At 47.1% G+C, this 14,111-nt stretch overlaps 1 protein-coding gene across 4 annotated transcripts in view; it reads left to right on the top strand.

Annotated features, from left to right (window-relative positions):
* Nucleotides 1–6,513: 6,513 nt before the first annotated feature.
* Nucleotides 6,514–14,111, top strand: part of SLC22A23 (solute carrier family 22 member 23) — a gene marked incomplete at its 3' end in the record, with an annotated part of 184,322 nt that continues 176,724 nt past the window's right edge. For all 4 annotated transcript variants that reach the window (XM_079778286.1, XM_079778285.1, XM_079778287.1 and 1 more), the window contains exon 1: nt 6,514–7,702. In XM_079778286.1, the coding sequence (XP_079634412.1) occupies nt 7,049–7,702 (654 nt within the window). In that variant the 5' untranslated portion in view covers nt 6,514–7,048. The remainder of the gene's footprint in view (nt 7,703–14,111) is intronic.

The raw sequence follows: 14,111 nt of genomic DNA, 5'->3' as shown, positions 1-14,111 counted from the left end.
AAAGCCTCATCGAATGCACGGTCTTATGGTCATTTTCAATGAACTAGAATTCAGTGATGGGCAACCTTTTGAGCTTGGTGTGTCAAACTTCGCCAAAAAACTGAGCATAACTCGGGTAGTGTGTCACTTTGAGGAAAAAACTAACTCCAAGACTCTAGTCGCAAATGTTTCATCCTCAGGAGCAGCAAATGTTTCATCCTCGGCATGCGGCCGCGTGTCATCAGAAATGGCTACGCGTGTCAGTGCTGACACGCATGTCATAGGTTCGCCATCACTGCACTAGATGAATTAAAAGGGCAAAAACATAAAATAGAACTCACGGCAAATGAGTTGAGGTTCCCTTTTTTTGGATCTTTTTGGCAGAAAGTTTCCAGCAGGGTCTAGGGAACTATACCTGCTGCTGTGTTGACTCAAACCAGGTCCAGCTCCAGCCTGGGGGGCGTCCTCACAAGGCTCCAATGAAAGGTGAGGACTGAATGGTTGGCCTGAGCTACTGCTCAGTGCTGCTTGGAGCAGGCAGACTTTCTGAGCATCTCACACAGTGAAGGCAGGGAAGACAGAATTTTATACTTCAGTGCAGTTTAGGTAACTTGGAGTCCATGGTGGTCTTGCAGGTAGTAGTTACCTTTAATTTATTCGCTGAATTTTCTTGAAAAGTGAAGGATTCTTTCTTGACATAGTTTGCAACCAGCACTTTATCTATTTTCTTTCAGATGAAGGGTCCCAAAAGACAGATATACATATTTTTTAAAAATATAGAATTTGCATGTCATCTTTAACAGGAACAATTGAAATGGACGTTGTTGTTTCTCCTTCCGTGCCATGTGGATCAAGCCTGGCCGATCAGAGCATCACAGTCCTGGAGCCACAGGGATAGACTGAAAAATAGCACATGACCCCGCCAGCAGCAATCAGAGCCAATGCGGTGGGCTGTGATATTTTTGGAGCATTTAAGGAAGAAGTATTCTTTCTGTTGGAGCTGCTCCCTGACTGGAAGCTCTTTCAGTTGGCTCCTGTGTCCCTTTGACATAATCCTCTCAGTGTGTGTGTGTGTGTGTGTGTGTGTGTGTGTGTGTGTGTGTTCAGCACTTCCTCACTTTCTGACACTGCAAGATGCCCCAGGCTCATCTTGTGTATCTCCTGCCTCAATTTTATAATCAATTATTTCCCAAAAGAGCCTTGGTTCCTTTTTTTAGAGAAAGGTATTAGAAATGGTGCCAGGTGTACTCACTTATATTAGGGTGTTAAATAACCTCTGAAATAGCAAAAGTGTTTTACTCAATCCAAGTTCAAACATTCAGTTTCATTTTTTAAAGTACTGTTAACTTAAAAAAATGTCAGTGACTTTATGTACACATTTTTATGCTTTTTGTTATAGAGACACTAAATTTTTAATCAAAACCCTGAGACGTAGCCCATAATTTCTGCTAGAGATATTATGCATATAGATGCAGCTAATTTTTTAAATATAAAAGTTCTTTATGACTATCTGGTAGTCATAAACTAGAGACAAAATATTCATGAATTAGAGACAAAAAGTTTATCACATTTTTTGGGGGGGTTGGGGGGGGGGCGTCAAGAACACCTTGCTTCAGAAAGTATATTCTGGCTCTGTGATCTACTCCATTTAAGAGTATTCCTTCTCTTACCCTTTTAGCTTCTGGTCATTGAAGGAAATTAGCTTAAACACTTGAGATTTGGCTACACCACCCATGAAGTTGCGGGGTTTTGTTCATCTCCATTAGAATTAGTAGGGAAAGAGTTCTTTAAAGAGCTTATTTTGCCTCTCTTAGGAAGTGAAAGTTTCTTCCCTTAAACCTTTGCTACTTGACGTTGTTCCCACAAACCCTCCTGATGATGGTGGTCTTCAGATTCCTCACCCCTTAGGGATAGCACAGGTGTCCATACTTGAAACCTGAGATTCATTTGCAACTTTGGGGATGATTAAAAAAATAAAAATAAATAAAAAAGAGGCTGTTTCCTTACTGGGATGAAGAATACAATGTTCACCTGTAAGTCCTGGCATTCCATCCCTTTTCCAGTGTGTGGGAGGGAGACAAAGAACATTGTTAAGCACAATAAAGCAAATGTGACATCTGTGATTTTTTAGCAAACAAAAGCCAGCATCCAATTCTAGATCAATTTGTTGTGCTAGGTTTTTTTTTAACTCAACAAAAGAATTGAAAATTAAAATTTGAGCCCTCTCAATCACATTTACACCTGAATAACTTTTATGTAGACATCTTATCTCCATTTTGTTATCTGTTTCCAGTTGGCCTTTTGATCAGGAGGGTGAATTTGATTAGTACAGATGTGTAGCTTTTCTTAAGACATCACCTGTATGTTTCCTTGGGATAAATTATGTGACATTTTTATTACTTTTGCCACTGAACTAAAGCAGCTTTTCCATTTATGTTTATGATAGGTTTTGTAAATGTCAAATTCCTTGTTAGAAAGTCAGAGTTAATATTCCAAAAGTCACAGGCTGATGTAAATAATATTCATGGATACTCAGTTTGAAGTAATTTCATATCACGTTTCCCTCCAAAAATCAAGATAACCTACTTTTCAAATAAATATTTGAAAGAAAGAAATCAAGCTGCAGTCAGAATAAAAAAAAGATACAGAATATTCTAAAATGTGATATCTATCTAGATTTCAAGTATAAACAACAACAACAAAAAAAAAAACATGAACATACAGGTAAGACCAATGTAAAATCAATTTGCTATGATTAAGTTTGTAATTTTAGGTTAATTAACCCTGACACCAATTCCTTGGAACTTTTATAAAATTATGGAGGATTTGAAATTAAGTTTCTACCAACTTTAGCTAATGTTTTTGACTCCTGTTATCTCCAAGGAAATAAACTTGTTCAAGTATATTGGGGATTAGGTTGCAGCTTTCTTTTCTCTATCCTTTCATTTTTTAGGAAATGACAAGTTAGTAGTGTTAGGTTTGATGGAGCAATTGAGTTGATACCCTTCCCCCGGGAACTGGGAACTGGCTTCTCAGGTCATTTCACAATGGACATTCCTGTTGCTGAAGACCACATTTCACTTGCGGTGACCACATTCCAGTACCTCCCCTCCGGGTATGCATAAAGAAGTCTCCGCCCAGAAAACAGCCCGCCAAAAGTCCTTTAAAAGCCGCTGACTACCGTCACTGGGTGCCGGAGCCATCCAGGCTCAGCCACCTGGTGTGCAGATGATCCAATAAATTCGTAATCCCTCACCACTCTGGCCTCGTGCATTCCTCCTTCGGTGACCTAACAGGTAGGTTATTTAATAAGCTTTCAAAGGAAGAGAGAATGGCTCAGCTTCTTTATGGAGATCAGTGAGTTCAGGAAACTTTCACAAATTGGGAGTCACAGACTCAGATGCCTTCGGTGGCCATTCTCCTGATTTTCAAGTGCTGGCAATCATTTTTCTTCAAAGATTGTGTGTACTCTGTGAGCTGCACTTAGCCTACTGCCTACAAGCCAATAGCTGCCCACAATAATTTCATATTGGGAGCCAATCCATTAAGCACAATTATTTATAATAAGGAATATAATTGTCAAGTTCATTTAAATTCTCATTTTTGGCTGAGCTGAGTGCTATATTTGAGAGCGTAAACAAATATGAGAAGGTTGCTTGGTGACTTAAGAATCAATGTAAATAGAGTTAAAGGATTCTGATAGATAACTTGATCAAATACATGTTGAGTGTCTTACATGTACCAGGCACTGTTTTAGGCATCAGAAATACAACTGAGTACAAGGTACCTATCTGGAGGTGGGCGGTAGTCAATAAATAAGTAAACAAGAAAACTAGCACTTAGTGGTAGCTACCACTCAGAAAAGTAGCCTAGGTCAGTGGTCGGCAAACTGCGGCTCACAAGCCACATGCGGCTCTTTGGCCCCTTGAGTGTGGCTCTTCCACAAAATACCACGGCCTGGGAGAGTCTATTTTGAAGAAGTGGCGTTAGAAGAAGTTTAAGTTTAAAAAATTTGGCTCTCAAAAGAAATTTCAATCGTTGTACTGTTGATATTTGGCTCTGTTGACTAATGAGTTTGCCGACCACTGGCCTAGGGTAATGCAATAGCAGGTGCTGACCGGTTTCCCCAAAGGAGCCAGTGAACCCAAATCCTCAAGGCTATCACAGTGTCGAATTCTTCCTGAAGACTCCTTTTGCTCTAGGTCCCTCAATGAAGTCCCTTTAAGGTATGTCTTAATGAATTGAAGACTAGTTTATTTTAAATTGGTTACCTTTTAATCTTGTTGGCTAGATTTGGGGGTCATGTTGATCCCACAGGGATTTAGGGAAACCTCTCATCTAACTAGCAACTTAGTTACAATGCCTGGGTGGGTGCTGCAGATGGCTGACTACAAACATTTTGTGTTGATTCCTTTAGCTTGTGCTTTAGAGAGGACCATTTTCCTGCATGTCCCCAAATTCTGGGAATGTATCATTTGAGGATTTCTACCACCGTTTGGGGACAAGGACTAATACCAGCCTGGCAATGAAACTCCCTGCCAGAGCCAGGGCTTCTCCCACCTAAAAATGCACATTAACAGATCCCTCTCAAACTCTTCCCAATGGTATTGTAATATGGCCCTTCACGGTGACATGGAGAAAACCTGGGATGTCAAGTCAGAAGATCTGGATTCAAAGCCAGCTATTTGGCTCTCCTGTGGGCCACCTCTTTGATTTGATAGTCACCTAACTCTCACAGCCTCATCTTGAAGACCTAGTTCTTGGAGGTCCTGGGAGGACTGAATGACAGTGTGTTTTTGAAAGCCAGCCCTGCAAAGCCTCATATTGTATATTATTATGATTGGAATGGCCATCAAGGTCATGCTTGTTACCAATGTTATAATCCAACAAATGGGTAAGGCGGCAGAGCCAAACACAGGTAGACCTCTGATGTAACAGTAGGCCACTGAAGAGCAAATAAATAACATCTTTAAAGTTATATCTGGAATAGAAATGCAGAGGGTATATAATGGTAATTGTAGTAGTGGTAGTAATAATAAATGGCTGACATCTACTGATCACTGTCTCTGTTCCAGGCATGGAGGTAAACACATTGCATTTATAGTATCTTCTAATGGGGTGAGGAGAGGGAAGAGAAAGTCAAGTCAATAATGCGAAGTTGAAAATAAAACATTACTGCCAGCACAGTGTGCACTATCACCCCCAGAAGCTCTTTAAATACAAGCAGGTTTTGAGAACCCATTTCTTAGATTTGGTGTGTTCAGTCTTCCCCTTCTCAGCAGGAAGTCCTATCACCTCCTGCCCCAAGGCCCAGCCCACTGGCAGCATTCAGAAAGAATTGTCTTGGATGTGCCAGTATTTTACCTAGTAGCACATGCTGCCCATAACAAAAAAGAACTTCAGGTTAAATATGTAAACAAAGAATGGAAATGCAAAAGAATACATTCAGTAGATGTAGCTTAGAGTGTATCCTTTGTAAAGCAAAAGCATTTATTTCAAACCCCCCCCTCCCCCCATAAGACTGGAAATGGATTCTTCTATCAAGACTTCCATAGACTTCAGAATATGAAATGTGTCCAACAAGTGGGGACGCTGGGGTGAAAGGTGCCGCCCCATTCTCAGCTGTGCATGGGTGCAGAAGGAAATACTGCTAATGTAGCCGTTTGCCGCAGGGCTGGTGTTATTTATATAACGCCTCTGGCTGGGCCAGGTTGGCACTGGAGCGCGGAGAGGAGGGAGAGGCTTGTCTTCTTGTGCGCGAATACAGACGTGTGCGCCTGTGCACTCAGCGTTCGGCGTTTGAAATGTGAATTCTTGAGGAGGGTGTGGGGAATACCATCACCATCCACGTTTCTGTGTATGTCATTATGATGGCAACACAGCCTTCTAGCATCGTACTTGTATAGCATTCATTTGGGAGTAGGAAAGGAATGGCGATTTGGCGGTGGGTGACCTGACGCTGCTGGTTACTGAGGATCTGAAACTGGCAAATGCGCCCCCTTGATCCTCCACCAAGGACACAAAAATCAACTACATATGTACTTTGGAAAATCGAGAGAGGGTTGCTCCCGAATGCTGGCGAACCTTGGGCTCGCGGCCGGGAGTGGGATGCAGGCAGGTGGGCGGCTGGCATCTCCGAGGCGAGCAGAGGTCACCGAGACCAGGCGCAGGCCGGGTGGGTGGGAGCATCGCGCGGAGGCGAGAGCCGAGCGGCGAACACAACCCCATTCATAAGCTCTGGGCGCACGCCGACTCCACTGGGATCCCCAGTCCACCCGCGCCAGCTGCTCCGCGCCTTCTCCTCCCCCGCCCCACCCGGCGCGGGAGGGGGACGGCAGGGGACCCTCGGGATAGGCGGGCCCGGAGTGTCCCGTTTCCCCCGCCCGCCTCCCGCGGATCCCGTGGCGCGGCGCTTCCCGGCTGGAGGGGGCGCTCGCGCCCAGGAACCGGGCGCAGCAGGTGCCGCGGTTACCTCCACCTCGGCGGGGGGAGAAGGGGCGGGCCGGGGCCGGGGAGGAGGAGGAGAGCGGGAGAAGGAGGAGGGAGGTCGGCTCGCGGAGCTGGACAGCGCGGCCGCCGCGGCAGGTTGGGACCCGAGCTCGCGGCTTCCGGAAGGCGCCGAGGTCGGATAAATACATCCCGGGCGCCGGGGAGCGGGGGACGCTGCCCGCACCGCCCGCACCGCCGTCCGCAGGGCGCCAAGCCGGCCGGCTGAGGCGCGGCGCCCGCTCCTCCTCCTCCCGCGGCCGGCGCGGAGCAGCGGAGAGCGGCGGGCTCGGCCGCCGGCGCCGGGCCGCAGAGCCGATGAGCGGCGGCGGCTGAGGGCCAGGGCTGGCCTTTGCCCGCCGTCTGCCCGGCGCCCGATCGGGGCCGCAGCGCCCGGGGCGCGGGGTCCGCGCCGGTGCCATGGGGGCGGACTGACGCGCCGGGGCGGCCAGCACTCGCTCTCGAGCCGCGGGCCCTGCTCGGAGGCGGCGGCGGGCGCCTGGCGCGGCGCGCTCTGCCCGGGGCGCCCGCGGGAGCCTCCGCTGCGCTCTATGCGCCTCTGCGGGCGCCGCGGGCCCGGGCCATGGCGATAGACCGGCGGCGCGAGGCGGCGGGCGGCAGGCCCGGGAGGCAGCCGCCCCTGGGCGAGGAGAACGGCTCCCTGCCGCCCGGGGACGCGGCGGCCTCGGTGCCCCTCGGGGGCGGCGCGGGCCCCAGTAGCGGCGGGGAGATCCAGGCGCTGCCCTCCCCGCACCCCGGCGGCGGCCCTCCCTCGAGCGGCGGCGCGGCGGCCCCCAGCCTCCTGTTGCTGGACTACGACGGGTCGGTGCTGCCCTTCCTCGGGGGCCTGGGCGGGGGCTACCAGAAGACCCTCGTGCTGCTCACCTGGATCCCGGCGCTGTTCATCGGCTTCAGCCAGTTCTCGGACTCCTTCCTGTTGGACCAGCCGAACTTCTGGTGCCGCGAGGCCGGCAAAGGCGCCGAGCTGGCGGGAGTCACCTCCACGGGCCGGTGGGGAGCCTACGACGGGGCCAGCTGGAACAGCCCCCCGACCACCTCCTTCTCCACGGCCGCCTGGGGGCCCGCGGGCAACCTCAGCAACAGCAGCGGAGCGGACCGGGGCGACAGGCCGCCCCTGGGGTCCCCTCCGGACAAGGGCGACAACGCCTCTAACTGCGACTGTCACGCGTGGAACTATGGCATCCGCACAGGCCTCGTCCAAAACGTGGTCAGCAAGGTAAGGGCCGCGACTGCCCCGGCCCCACGGCCTTCTCCTGAGTCCCGTTCACTCCCAGGTCACCTCCACCCCTACCTCCGTCCCTCTCCCTGTATCCCGAGGTCTAAGCCAAGCCAGCCTGGGACGAAGGATGGAGTCCCCGAAGTGATGCTGACCTGTGTGTACAGGCATCCCGCATTGACGTAATAGCCTCCTGTCCCCCAAACAAATGCCTTTTCTAGAAGCGAGGGCTTTTTGCCGCCCTCCGCAGTGACACTGCCTCCCAGCTCTAAGGGGGCATCATAGCCTCTTCTAGTTTGCACCCCAAGTCCTGCCCCAGTGCACATAGGGAAAGAGTCTCCCCCTCCCCCCGAAAGACTAGAGCTTCCTTCTCCCATCCTGCTGGCTGTCCCCTCATTAGGGCGGGAGCGGCCGGTGGAGGGTAAGGCCTCGGACCTGTCACCAAGCCTGCCTTGGAGGCCCTGCTTCATTCAAGGTCTGCTGGCGGTTCCAGGCCCAGGGCTCCGTTCTTCCGCCTGGCTAGCTATCGCTGTGTCTGCCATGAAGAGCTATCTGTCCATGAGCATAGTGCCCTGTTCCCAGATACCTGAGCCATCTCCTGCTTGCTTTGGAAACAGGCTGAAGCCAACTAAGGAACTGAAGTTGTAGCCAGAGAAGCAAAGAGCTTTTGAAAATTTCCTTCCCCCCTTCCCAGGCTCAGTCTCCTCCTAAGATGGGCATACTTGGCCTTAGACTTTGCCACCCCACTGCTCCTTCTAGTGACTTCTCAGGACTATAGTAAACATCATGGAGTATAGGAAGGACACTAAGAAGGTTTTGGTACCCAGGGAGCCCCATGCTCCTACACAGCAGCTGCCTTGATCTGAGGCATTGGGACCCTGATCAGCTTTAGCTGAACTTGCAACTTGCGTCCAGTCCATTGGAGCTCCTCTAGCAGAGGTATGACATTGCAATGGAACAATGTTTGGTGAGAGATGTGTGGCCAGCATAAAAATGGAGAATGAGCAATGTTAGCAAATCAGTGCCCAGGACATCTATAATTTTCTGGATTTCTTAACATAGAAGAGATAGCTTATGCCAGTTTGTCAAGCAGTTTGTGTTTTTTGCCACTTTTGTGTTTTAAATAACTAATTTGTATTTCCAAGTAAATGTAGACCTTTTCCTCTTCTGGGCAGTTCTGGGCAGAGTTTTAAATGATTTGTTTAAATGTGAGACTGAAATTTAACAGTTAATGATAACCAATGTGCGTGTATTTTCCCCCCAAATGTGTGTTAGTAAACTTTGTAGCTCACAGATGTGTAAGATGAAACTCTTACATCATCATAACCCTTGTTTTAATCTTGGTAAGAAATGATCTGTCCTGTGGGAACTGTCTGGATTAGTTGTTAAATAGGGAAGATCTTTCCAATTTAGTTCACCCTGACACCCCGGTCCCCCAGTGAGGATGGTCTTCCCAAAGGTGTTTCTGTGATTCTGTTTCCCATTGATGGAGAGCAATATTTGGTTTTTGTTTTGACCAGCCTGGGAAAATTAACAATGACTATTTTAATAGTCCGTATTTCTGTGAAAGTAAGGATTTGGCAACATTTTCATGTACTTTCAGCCCCCTTTTAAAGAGAGGAAGAATAAAATAGATCAAAGCAAATGTGGGAGGAGGGTGTTCTCTCCTGGGTCAGATGGAAGGCAGACTCAAAAGTTAGGAGGTGGGATAGACTGTCATTAACTTAGTGGTGGGGATCCAGTATCAGCTATTCACACTTTGCCCATGGTTGGTGGGAGGAGAGAACTAAAATAGTTCTTGAATACAGGCTATGCAGGCATGTTGGAGAGCTGGAAATTTTTTCTAAATTAGCATTCAAAAGGGTAAAAAATGGCACTAATCTGTGCAATGTGTTTGGGAGTGCTGGGTAAGTCACAGTGACATAGAGCTGACAAGCAAGACTGGGAGGAGAAGACTCTGGGACAACAGTGAGACACACATTTTCTTGTAAGATAAAGACTAGAAGGCTCATATCGATTCTCACACACAAACAAGATCTAAATAAAGGGCTGTCCTTCCACCGTGTCCTGTTCCATAACAAACGCTCTAAAGAGCTTTTAGAGCACATTTTGGCACATGCACCCAGGCAGGCGTTCTCCTCCGGTGGCTGTGCGCTGTCGGATAGACCAAAGTGGAAGGTATCCTGTGATGGGGGCTGAGTTTTAGGGGTCAGGCGCTTGTGTGCTTTGTAAGTAGAAGCAAAAGTGGAAGGTTTGTCTTCTGTCAGTGGAGGAAAGATCAGGGTTTGAGAAGTTGCCTTCTGTGTCCTCTTTTCTGACTCCCATCATAGCTGCAAATAAGCCTCACGGAATGTCTTTACCATTAGACATGAAACTGTCAAGCCAGTTAGAATCCCAGGTTATTAGAGTTAACAGGGATCTTCAGGCCTTCAGGCCTCTCTCCCCTCTCCCTTCCTGAATCAGATCCGTTATGTGGGTCTCTCTTCCAGGGTGGGAAGGGAGCCCTGTGGCCAGGCAGCCCACTGCATATTACTCTTCCATGCAGAGAGGCCTGTTTTTTGGTGATTAGAATGGGGGTCATCTCATGCCCATGTGTGCAACTGGTCCCTCTGAAGGATTCTTCTTCCGTCATATAATACATATTCAGGTGGTTGAGGATGCCCAGGTTCGTAGTTTACTTCCTGGCTAAGAAGTCTCCAGTTGCTTCAGCTGTTTCCATACATGACACACTTTGCTGTACTGACTGCTCCACTTGACATGTCTCTTCAGCATGGCACCCAGCACACAGCCTGCAGGCCCTGCGTCTTCTAATCAGGGAAAGGAAGAATGGACACTGCTTCCATGAACGAAGCCTGCAGTTGATGCATACGGCTCCGAGTCCATGCTTCTCTTTGAGACCGCAGTCACCAAACCTTTATGGGATTACACTCTGTCAGGGCTTTCTCAGCCTACGCCTGAGGGACATGTTGCACAAGATAGGTTTCATCGGAATAGTTTTTGGGTTATCAGATCTCTCCTATTAGGATCTTTTTTATTTCTGTTTTCGCCTTGGTCCTTGGTATTTGTTATCTGTTCCAGAATTTGTTGTGCTTTCAAAATAATAACAGCAGCAGCAACAATAATAATACCACCTTTATTTTGTGTAGTCCTATGAAGTTTTCAAAACCTTTGACATATATTTCCTTTCATTAAGAATGTTGAGTAATCTGAGGCCAGTGTTAACACTGAGCATTTCCTTGGAGTTTAAATCAGTGGATGCGAGCACACTTGAGTGGGCCAGGGCCCAGTGTTCAACTTCCTGATGTCACTTACAGCTCTGTATTTATCTCCCAGTCATGTGGGAAGATATTGTCAGTGCCTTTCTGAAAAGAAGAGCCTAATAAATTCCTGCAATCACTCATAGGACAGTTCTGGGGGAGCTGGGGGCGGAGGGAGGAGGGGAGGGGTGGCTTGGCCTCCCTGACCCACCCCAGCAGTCCCTGCGCAGCCCAGAGGCCAGGTACTTCCGAGCTTTTACTCAGCAAGGTAAAAAAAACCAACCCTGCTGATTCTAAAATATCTTTCTTAATAGCTTGCATAGTTTATTCCGCATCGTTCTGAGTGAATTCTTATTGGTTTCTAATGCTCACCACTTACTTTGAATAATTACTAGAATTTTGCAAAAAGTCAATGTCAGCTAAACTTTCTAAGCTCCATTCTTTTTCTGTAAAGGAAGTTTGGGATGCTTGTCTATCTCCAGTCATCTGCTGTTTCTTCTGTTCTCCATGAATTCTCAAAGATGGCTAGCTTTTATTCTGTAAGGACACCTGAGAGTTGTTTAAATATCCCGAGAAGTAATTTGTATTCTCTTTCTGGTACTCAAGACAAAAAAGTGACTCAGTGCAATTTAATTAGGATGAAAAATAATTACAATTTAATTGCAATAGTAATATTTAAAAAAAGAACCCACTGTTAGGTCATGCTAATGGTGTTTTAATTATTTCGTCTAGTATATACAACACAACAGTGAACATCTTTATGCATACCTATTTTTAGAAATTGACTAATAAAAAATGCATGCATGTGGTATGGAAAGCAGATGGTAGGGTAACATTTCTTGCCATCTCTGCCTCCAGTTTCACTCTTCAGAAGCAACCATGGTTACCAGTTTCTTATGTAGCCTTCCAGAAATATTCAAACTATATTTTCATTTATATATATTTCTCCCACAAACAATAATATTATATACACTGTTCTATGCCCTTTTTTTGCCTATATTGGGGATGGATGCATAGAGAGCCCCTAATTCTATTCTGTGTCTGCACAGTATTCCATTGTATGATTGGGTCATAATTTATCTAATTAGTCATCTAAAAGGGGGCATTTAGGTTGTGTCCAGTCTTGGCTAATACACAATATAGAATGAAATCCTGGCACAAATGAAATTCTTAGCAGTGGAGGGTCACAGTGGGCTGCATTTTTATTTTGCTCGATGTTGTCAAAGTGCTCTCTACAGAGATCTTACTACCCAGTTACACTTGCATCAGTGATGTGTGAGGTGCTCTTCCTTCCCCGCATCCTTCCTGGCCCAGGGAGTTAACCACATGGCTAAATGTCTCCTGGCTGGATATGCGAGAAGCTGTCTTTGGTCATGGTTATGGGTTCACATTTGCCTTGCTTTGAGGGGGTTAAACATCTTCCTGAAGTTGGTTGAGCCATTGTGTTTCCTTGTCTTTGAACTGTCTCTCCATGTTTTGGCTTCATGTGTATGCATGTTGGGGGAGTTATTTTCTTACTGATTTTTAGACATACTTGATGCACAAAGTCAGTTAACCCTTTTGGATGTCTTGTAAATAAATGCTTTTCCCTGGTTTGTTGTTTGACTTTCGATTGGGTTCATGGTGTTTTTGTTAGGCAGAAACTTTGGGTTTGGATAGCGTCAAATGAATTAATCTTTTCTTTTCAGTAGTTTCTGGATTTTGTGTTTGATTTTTAGGCTTCCCTAATCCTGGAATGTTAGGGAAAAAACTCATGTTTTCTTCTAATAGTTTTATGATCTCAATACCTCTTTAATTTGGTGTTGCGGGGAACGGTGTTGCTTTTACTGAGCTGTTAGGTTAAATTGCTAGGAAGGAAAATAAATACTAGGCCAGAGGATATAACTGCATTTCACGCAGGCTTTCACTTGCTCATAACAATGTCTTAAACCTTGAATGGGTCAAAGGCCCTCACTGATGGGAAGATTGGAAGCTAAACAGTCGCTGAGCAGCTCTTTCCATCTCCCTTTAGGAGACAGCTCGTTGTGTGCAGTGGGTCTCACCCCCTTTCATCTTCTTGTTCTGAACTAGCTGCAAAGCATTTTTTTTTTTTTGTCTTTAGCATTTTTTTCAAGTCTCAATTCTTTTTGGCCATTGGTCCAAAGTAGAATCGAACCAAAAGTTGATGTCAGTTAAAAGCATGTTGGACTCTCTGAATGTCAGTCCTGGGGTCTCCACAAACCAGTGGTATGTGGGAGCCAGCCTGGCTTCTCCAAACCCTGTGCCAGTGTGCACATCTGTATCCAGCTGCACACTCAGTAACATCGTGTTGGTGGCTTGGAATCGGCTGTGGTGGGAGCACTGACAGGCATGGGAATTGGCACAACAGGGTTTATTTTTTTCTTCAGAAAGCTAGTTATTAAGGAATTATCAGCCCACTGAGCTTGACCCTGGGCCACAACTTTCCTTTAAAAAAAACCCAAACTTTCCTTTCCCCTCTTCTTTCATAGATATGAGGGCCTATTCTGAGCCAAGCATTGTGTTGTGTGTTGGGGATAGGCGGAAATAGATAGTTCAACTCCTATAGAGCCTATAGGCTAATGAGGGAGATCAACCTTAACAAATTAAATCGTAACCTTTTAATTACAAACAGTTAAATGTGAGGAAAGAAAGGGAAATGAGAGACTAGAAGAGCCTGCCTAGACTGACTGGTCTCTGAGTGAACCCAATAGGAGATGAGCTCTGAGGTTTGAGTAGGAGAGGAAGACACAAGAGGGGTGTGTGTGTGTGTGTGTGTGTGTGTGTGTGTGTGTGTGTGTGTGTGTGTGTGTTTTCCAGAGCGAGGAAACAGCATCTGCAAGGGCTCTGTGGGGTGCAGGAGCCTGGGATTCATAGAAGGCTCTGTAGCTGGGAACATGGGGAGGGGTGGCTTATAAGAATATTAACCATGAGGTGAACTCAGCCAGCTAGAGGATGAATGGGAATGGAGGGCTGCAGGGGAGAACCTGTGGGGTGAGCGGAGGGCCTAGGACCCTGCCTGTGCCTGCGATGGAGACTTGGGGCGATGCAGGTAGGCAGAGGGGAGGGAGAGGGCGTTTGAGAGGGGTAGAGGCAGCTGGACCAAAGGGCCTGTTTATGCTGTTGAAAGGGGACCGAGGGGTCCTGAGGAAGCG

This window comes from Cnephaeus nilssonii (genome assembly GCF_951640355.1).
Source record: "Cnephaeus nilssonii genome assembly, chromosome: 7".
In the NCBI taxonomy this organism is placed as follows: Eukaryota; Metazoa; Chordata; class Mammalia; order Chiroptera; family Vespertilionidae; genus Cnephaeus; species Cnephaeus nilssonii.
Note: the sequence above shows the minus strand (reverse complement) of the source record. Positions and strands in the feature narration are given on the sequence as shown.